The following is a 9,722-nucleotide window of genomic DNA, read 5'->3' on the forward strand; positions in this document are numbered from 1 at the left end:
TTACTTACTAACTATATTTTAATAAGTCACTTTTTTTTAACCTTAATTAGTTTGATAAAAAACTCATATAATTAAATTTAATAATAAGTACTTTAATATAATTAAATGTTTTACTTCAATATTGTAAATTATAATAATATTTTTATAAAAAATGTTAACTGTACACATAGATAAAAGATGCTTGCATAGTTGTATAGAATATTAACAACAAATAAAATTATGTTATCTTATTTGTGTTTTTCTCATAATATATAAAATATACCTACGTCTATTACGTTCAGTAGATTGTATAGTGAATAATACAGTTCTCGGGCTGTATATTACTACCATAGGTTACGCGTACTCTTGAGTAATCTGTTTGACTATCATACACATTAAAATGTAATTTTGAATTAAATGTTACGAAATTATTTCTATATTATTATGACCGTGCACGGTTGTATTATTGTCATTACTCCGTTATGTGTAGAAGTTATATTGTTTCACTCAAACACTGAGATCGGAATTTGGATGGCTCTTGAAAACGACAACAACATAATAATATAATGTCGATAAAATAATAATATATAATATATCATACACAATTATTGTTGCATTATATAATAATGCCAACAGTATATAATTAACAGTCGTATATATAATAAAATATTACACATTTTGTTGTTGTTTTTAAAACGGATTTAATCATCATTAATGTTATAATAATGTGAACACCGAACAAAATATAAAAAAAAAAAATGTTGTTGCCACGTTCATGTACCATATGGCATATAAGGTACAGGTATATAATAATATTCCTATACAAACTATAAGTAATATTTCGTTTCTTTACAATTATAATAATAATTATAATAAAAATTTACAATATCAGACTTCGTGTTGTATTATTTACCTAATCTACTAATAAATATTGTTCAGAGATAATAAAGTTCGAAGTTGATCAGTTAATGATATTGCACGTCATTACACCAATCATATTAACAAAACATGAATGCTCTCTAATATACGGACGATATTATATGCACTAAATTAAGACAGTACAGTACATCTCCGTTACGTAATGATAATTATGCGTGTTGTGGTTATTATAATGCATGGCAATGGCGTACCACGTGTACCTATACGGCTTTATACTCGTATGTAAAAAAAAAAACAATATAAAATGATCATAAAAACAGTAGTGCGTAATAATTATTATCGAAGTCAAGTCACTATAACGAAGTGCATATCGGAGATTTATAGCCGGGGATGGAGAGGAACCCTGTGTGAAACACCGTTTGATCGGGCATTGTGTTCGCCGTTAGCATCAGGAGTTTTTCGGCCGCCAGCGGATGCCAAATCCCAAATGTGCACGTCACGTCGACTTTTTCGTGATAGTAATGACATCGGTGTGTCATTCTTTCAGACGGTATGAACTCGAACATGTTAACGACCGTGCACCGCGGCAACAGCATTGCTAATCCTATCAAAATCGTCGAAAATAATATATTATAATATATCGGATATCCATATAGGTATTAGGTGTGCATATTTATGTGTGTATTATACATAGGTTGGTTCAGTTGGTTGTGCCGTAGGTGTAATGATACGCTACCGCGTACGTGTTTGTAGCGTTATATCAGTATAATTAACATACAGGTTCACACTCTTTTTATTACTGTATTAGTATACTATACGTGTATACAGAGTATAACTTGAGGATTCGACGATTTTATGTTGAAATTAGAACTATAAAGTATATACCTATCGTATCTTTTTGGGTCTGTAAATGGTGTATATATTATTATTATATTTTAGAGATTATGTCACAATGTAAACATTTGGTGTATAATTGCAGGCTATTGTGTTTTTATAATGAACCTATTATTTGAAAGCTACATCAGAGGTTTAAATATATATATATATTTTTGTACTGAGCACATTTTATATTAGGCCAGGGGTTTCCAAACTTTTTTTTTATTCAAGGGCCATATAAAAATAATTATAAGTTCTTAGTAAGCCAAAAATATATATACCCGTGTCATTTTTAATTGTAAAATGCATATTAAATTATGATACAGCTATATGTATCATGTATGTATGATGTTTGACACGTCATGATGAGTGAATGCAGTTAAGTATTTGTATATTATACATTTTTTAAATTATTCATCGTCGTTTGAAGGATTGAATAAGACTATTCGTTACCATGGTAGTGCAGGTATCTGCACCATTACATACACGGTGTAGGGAGGTTTGTTTCCCACACCTCTAATCTTATACAAATTACGCAGTTTAAGTATAAATATATAATCTCAGGAAACCAATCAATAAATATTTTTTTAAATATATTAAAAAATACTTAAAGTACCTATTTTTTAATATTATTATATTCAAATTCCATAGTGAAGTAGAAAACAAATCATATAACTATAAAATACGATTTTTAGTTTTACATTATATTACATAGATACCTAGTTAATCTGCGTAAATATGGCTTACCTATGTCATGTCTATTATTATATCAGCGAATGTTACTATATATGTGTTATATAAAACATAAATAATGAATCATGTATTTATAATATTTTACCTAAAAATCCCGAAGATGGAGGATTGCGTCTTATATGAGCTGTAGTATGATCTTGTATGTAATCCCACAGACGCCACAAATATTGAGGATGAACAATATGAAAGTTTGACCTCGGATTAGATTTTCTAAACAATATGTAGTTGTTTATAAAGTTATGTTCGGGGTTCTTAATCCACTAAAAGTAAACAAACAGAAATTTAAATCAAAGAACAAGTCGATTTAACTAACTTAACATATTATGTAGTCTCGTTAATGTATAATTGATTACTTCATTAATTGACGATGTGTAATTTGATGGATCCCACATCAAAAGTTTGAGCCGCTTGTATAATGGTGATGATACAAATTGAAATTGTGGTTTAGTGACAACTTGTGAGTTTAAAATACGTATTGTTGTCTTTGAGCCAACATCTTTTTCATATCCTTTTGTTGGAGCGTTATTGAACCGTAACACCAAGTCATGTTGGTCTAAAACACGAAAATTAAAATTTTATACATTACATTATACTAATATGCATATTATATATATTTTATATGATACAAATTATCAAATGATTAATTAAAAAAAAACTATTTTTGAAATATAAAAAAAATGAATAAATCATATTATTATATCATACATTTTATAACCAGTCTAGTTATGATACTTAAGTTTTTAAATATTTTTAAATAATTTCAAAGGTCAAATTAAAACAGCAAAATAAATAAATAAATATGTTGATCAATAAGTGTTTTGGAATGAGTATTTGATAATTATATCAAATATACTTCAATTACCTTTTTTAGAAATTTATATGTAGTCTCCTTGTAGCTAGGTACAATTTCAAAAGTATCTTTTAAAAAACTATTTATTACCCACGTAAAAAAATTAGCTCATAATTTCAACCTAACCTTACCTTCGTGTAGATGCTTTTATTAATATATTGTTGTTATCTATATTAGTATTCATTACGTAATTTTGATAGATGCATTCGATTTTTATTTATACATGCAGACGTGTGTGCATTATTAATGACAAAACAAATTTGACAACCTATTTGTTATATTTTATGTCTATATTATTATGTATGATTTGTCAATAAAAAATGTGTCACATTTTTCACCTATAAAGTATCCGAGATTTGAATTTCGAAGTGTAGCCGCATTGGATATGATTGCACAAGTGCCGAATACTTCGTTATCATCGAATAGCGGCACATCCGGAATATTTTTGGTCAAAAAATGATCAATGTCATTTTTTTCTAATGTTCTAAAGTTCTCCACTCTAGAAGCCATATTGCACGTCCAGTCACTTTTTACGTTATTCGTTGCTTGCGGTCTATATGGAACATTGTAAGGGTTCTCATTTTTAACGGAGCCATAATTGCTACTCTCCTTCATTATTACTTGCCTTAGACGAGCAATAATTTTATTTTTGAAATTAAATAACCTGTAATAATATATACACATTAAGTCAGTAATTTATACGGATATTTATACTATATATTATTATATTATATAATACAACTATAAACTTTTACTTAGAATATAATTGCCATTAATACAATAACAGACGCTTATTTACTTACACACGCGATGTTTGAAAAAATATAACAGTTTTTATATTTTTAAGAATGTATTTTATACATACCAATTTAATTTATATTGTAATTATATTTAAATATAGGTAGTCTGCGTTGTTGTTTAAAAAATGTACCACAAAAATAATGGGTTTAGCTGTTTAATATTTTAAACGACCATTATTTACATTGGATTATGATTCAAACAAAATATTATTATTTAAATAAAATATTATTTATTTATAATCTTATTCAGATAACTATTGCGTTAGTAATCTAATGGTTACCTAAGATATAAAATTTTCATATCTAAGTATTAAATATTCATTTCTCATAAAGATTATTTAATCGACATGTGTAAATACCTAGTATCTACCCATTTTCTAATAGAAATTTAAAAAAAAGACGTAATTAAACAACATTTGGACTTTTTTGATATACTACTTAGGTATATAGAAAAACTACTGAAAACTTAATTAAAAATGGTATTATAACAAGATTTTATCAATTTTGAGTTCATTGTTATTTTTTTTTAATCACAAAAATAATGATTCCTATAAATCTATAAATTTACAGTTATATAATATGAATTATAATATATATATATATATACATACAGATGATTTTAGATTTTTTTAAATTATTTTGCAGTTTTGTGCTATTTATTCAAATTTTAGATTTTGATATTTTTAAGAGACGCCATATTCGAATTTGTTGTTTTCGTCTTACAAATTTATAATATAGAACATTTTCGTTCAGTTGAACCATTTTGTTGTTCGTTTGTTTTAAAGTATTAGACTAATTTGACATATTTATTGTCAAAAGTTTAAGATAAGAACATTATCTGCATTCTCTTATTGGTTTTTACGATATTTTAATTTTTGAGTTATGAGTATGTTAAATATTAAAATATAAAAAGGTTGAACATTAATATGAACTTTTGAAATACCTAGTTAATTTGGTACTTTATTATTTTAAGACTTAAAAAATTTTAATATAACGTGAAAAGTATATCATTTTAATTAAATAATATAATAATATCAAAAATGTTTATTGTAAAAATTCAATAAAGAAATATGTAAATGATGTAATTTATATTTTTTTAAGAGTTTCGAATATTGAGTAATAAGTTTGTAACTTCCCATTTTATATAAAACCAGTCCAATATAGCTTAAAAATTAACTTGTAATTTTTATTAAGTAATTTTGAAATTTGATTTATATAGTCAATTATATATTTATTGTAAAAAAAATGTTTGATTGTTTAATATTTTATTCAGAAATATTTTGAAATAACTTTTAATATTAGTTATACTTGTATAATTAATAGTGGAAATATTACTATATACTGTGTTACAGTTAAACGTCGACAAGAAAATTCGGTATAAATGTCGACTACTTAAAATAAAAGTCATTAAGAATGTAAAACAATCCTATTTGGTAAAAGTGTTAATGTTTATTTTTGTGAAATTACCTATTGCGCTTTACGTCGACTATTACACTCTGCAGTATATGTATAATGTATATACTGGAAATCCATATAAATAAATGTATATTATGTTCATTCACAATAGTTAATTTCGTTACATTCCTGCTGCGCCCTTTTAATTAAAAATTATAATTTAAATTCAAACACTTAAATGTATATTCAAAATTACCATTTAACGCTTTTGTAATTCATTTAATATACATTTCGATTAAATTTCAAATTATCTCCTACTGCACATATAATTTTATTTTTTGGTGAAATCTATTTACATAAATAGTATAAATAAATATAGACACCTACAGCTTTTGCTTTATTGCTTTCTCGTACACCATAATCATCATACAATCTATTTTCCTGTCAATCATGTACATATAAGTAATATACAAACATATCATAAATATATGTAGTATAAATTATATAAATAGGCGTGTTCATACTGAAATCATGCTTTACTTCTCTGGTTGAAACCAAGCCTGTACATTTTAATTAACTCACAACTTTTTCCGTTTTTTTTTTTTTTTTTTTGGCGTGGTGAGCAAACTGATTTTGTATATCAGTATACGTATATCCCTAACAATTATACTTGGACCAGATCTGTGAAATAGTTTCAACTCCTAAATATGCTTCTATGCGTATACCATAAAATTGTATACAACATTTATGTTACCTGCCTGATTTTTTCCGTCTTGTCTAGAAGAGCTTCACTAATCCGCATTAATGGATTTCCATTTTTCTGATGAGTGGTTGTGAGATCGCCTTCGTCATAATACTCGACGTAAGGCTGCTGTTGTGTGTAGGTCAATTCTTGAGTTGGTTGGTTTCTGATGCTTATGTGACGCCAATATTGTAGCCAAAGTAGATAAATGTATCCGCACATTCCCAAAAGTACGACGTTTAAGAAAAACCATACTGTCAGTGCAACCGAACGCATTTCGATTAAATATTAGTGGTTCGATTGTCTGAAAATATAATTGATAAAATATATAAGACTGATTATAGTGGCCAGACATGAATCCAGTGTAAAAATTAACGAAGATGGGGATCATTCATTTAAATTTACTCAACATAAATATATTCAATTTTGAACATTTTTATACATTTTATTGGAGAGTATTAAATATCTATTGGTTGCGTTGATTCTGTTACATTATCATTTGGAAATATTGTAATAAATTATAGATATACAAAAAATAAGTAAAAAACTTAATAAATAAAAATATAATTTTATAATTTTAAAATTTTCTTATTTTTATACACATTAAGATTCTGAGTAAAGTTATAAATGTATTGGTTTTACAGAAAACGTGTATTTTTGTTACTATTATTTTTTTGTATTTTTATACCTCTATCTAGTAAAAATAGTAATACTCCAATGTTCCACTTTGATATGGAGGTTTCTGGTATAGAAAATTGAATCTAATACGTATAATTTTGGTGGTCAAAAGTACGAGTAAAAATTTCCCATTAGTGATTTTACTTATTTAAATAATCTTAGAAAAAAAGATATCATTTTTATAAATTTTTATAAAAATAATTGTTTAGTATCCGCACTTATCAAAAAGATATATAATTTTTACGGAACCTTTTTTTTATCATTCAATTCAATATTCAAATTTAACACATTTATTAATGTGACTTACTTAATTACGGCTTACCTATCTAACATTTGACACTTATTGTACAGTATATAATGATGGATATCTATTTGTTCGCTTTTTTTTAAATGTTTTTATTTAAAAAGCTATAGCTGTAATTAAATTATTAGTATAAATATTTCTTTAGAAACATGCGGAATTGTTTATGTACGCAATGTGAACTTTGGAAGGAGGGGCTTGATCTCTTTTGCAGTCATCCTTGTTATTTGGTAAACTATTGTGGCATGAGTGCTTTTGAAAATAACAAAGTTGAGTTATAGGTATTACGTGGAGTATTGTCTAATTTTGTTTCATATTCAATGCAGAAATAATTGATTAATGTTTCAATTTGTTATATTACCATCGCAATGGTACAATTACAATAATTAAATAAATAATGAGTAATATAATATTATAATATCTACCTATATTATTACGTCGTAATACTCGTAATAGTACCCACATCATAATTTATTTTCTATAAAATGAATACTTTTCTTCAAAATAAGTTTTTATTCAGTATGTAGTAATAATTTTTATAAATTTTCACTATATTTTATATATCTTTTAATTATGTTCATAAAAAAAAAAAAAAAAATGAACCTTACAAACCGATGAATTTGCACAATACCTATGCAATAAATAGTTGAATTCATCTATTAGATATTCAAATTTCGTGTAAGTATTGTAGTATAGATTGGAAAATGTGTATAAAATACAAAAATATTTATTGAATACCTATTATAGTAGTTATATATAAATACAATTAGATATGTATACTATTAACAAATAAAGCTTATTGTACAACTTTACAAAATAAGTAGTTTAACACACTACGAATAACTTTTGATACCCAATAATATAGTATTTTATAAAAAAATAAAAATATTAGACAATATTATTTGTTATACAAATAGGTAAGTATTACAAACATTACGTAAAAGGTTGATAATCACTTATCATTAAGAAGTATAAATCTATATAGTTATTAAAAATTATGATAAGTGACATTCGGTAGACTTAAAATTATTATATCATTTTTTGTATATGTTTGAAATAATATGAACTCGTTACAGATTAAAATTAAACTTATAATTTATAAAATCGCAATTTTTTCAATCACATGAATAATTATTTATTTATTTTTACCTTAATATTAATTAAATAATTCTCGATTGTTTATTTACGTAAAAATAGTTTAAAAACATTTGGTTAAATCTTATGTTGTTTAAAAATAATTTATGAACATCGAACAAAATCACAATACATCTTACAAAAAAATATTTTGTTTTGATCAAAGCATGCTTTATTCAACTCCGGTTAACTTATCAGAATAATCGTGGTTCTAGACTTCTAGAGTATAATTAAATTAATGTATCGATGCGTCTGAGTATTTACCTGGTCATCTGGCTACCTATATTTAACTACGATAGTACCTACACAGCATTAGATCACGTTGTGAAGTCAAGACCAGCTAGAAATGAATAGTTTGAAATCTATAAATTGTTACTGATCAATCAATAAAAAATGTAAATACAAGTATGTACAACAATAACAATGTTTGTCGATATTTATATAGAAATTGCGTAGTATACGGGAACCAATAAATGGTTTTTAAAAATATTTTAGAAGGAACTTTCAGAATATTATGACGACGAATTTGCGAGTCAAGTTCTTAAAGCCGTACAACATAAACGTAGAATTCCTGCAATAACTATTTTTCTAATTACATTTATCTCACGGCACCGCGTGTACGCATAATAATAATTGTATTATAATCTCATGGATATTAATATTATCAGAAAGTGTTAATAGTGTAATTACACCTACCTCCTGTACCATGCACATCAATGTACACATAAATCACACGTGAATTAATTGGCAATTAATTGCTGATACACATATATATATATATTATATACGTATACATAGCGTACGGACGACGTGACTTCAATATGATATTATGGAATTCACACGTTTTTCTATGTAAAATAATAATAATTCCACGTTGGTTCGCGATATTAAAGCACTGTGTTCGGATGCGGTAGTCGTGCGTATGATAAGTCGGAAAACGCTTTCTATCGTGGTGAGGTTGTGTAGCACAGCATCATCGCGTAGAGTACGCAGGATCAATAAACCGTACTTGCGCCATCCGAAACGCGCATCTGACATTGCATGCAAGCGGCTTTCAAGCGCACATATACGCAATGGTATATTATAAAATAGGGGAGAAGAAATAATAAATGAATTTATTATTTATTCACGTAACAGTGACAACGCCATTATTAATATGCATACCATACAGGTATACCTACCACCGGTATAATACTGCCGGCTCGTATTTAATATACGTACATAGGTATATGCACACATCCACTATAAAAATACAACAAAAAGAGGTACACTGCAATTAATTAACATAGGTACGTCAGAATCGCTTAACAATAATTAATGTCAAACAGTAATAGT

The 9,722-nt window shown here is 26.3% G+C and overlaps 1 protein-coding gene across 1 annotated transcript; it reads right to left on the reverse strand.

Annotated features, from left to right (window-relative positions):
• Window positions 1-671: 671 nt before the first annotated feature.
• Window positions 672-9,378, reverse strand: LOC112591289 (beta-galactoside alpha-2,6-sialyltransferase 2). Its single transcript, XM_025335056.1, has 6 exons — window positions 9,084-9,378; window positions 6,291-6,578; window positions 3,676-4,001; window positions 2,841-3,040; window positions 2,573-2,747; window positions 672-1,462 (listed from the first exon to the last, which is right to left on the reverse strand). The coding sequence occupies exons 2-6, from the start codon at window positions 6,548-6,550 to the stop codon at window positions 1,212-1,214; spliced, it is 1,212 nt and encodes a 403-aa protein (XP_025190841.1). The 5' UTR covers window positions 6,551-6,578; window positions 9,084-9,378; the 3' UTR covers window positions 672-1,211.
• Between the last annotated feature and the right edge of the window lie 344 nt (window positions 9,379-9,722).

This window comes from Melanaphis sacchari, unplaced genomic scaffold (genome assembly GCF_002803265.2).
Source record: "Melanaphis sacchari strain LSU unplaced genomic scaffold, SCAv2.0 Contig130_pilon_pilon, whole genome shotgun sequence".
In the NCBI taxonomy this organism is placed as follows: domain Eukaryota; kingdom Metazoa; phylum Arthropoda; class Insecta; order Hemiptera; family Aphididae; genus Melanaphis; species Melanaphis sacchari.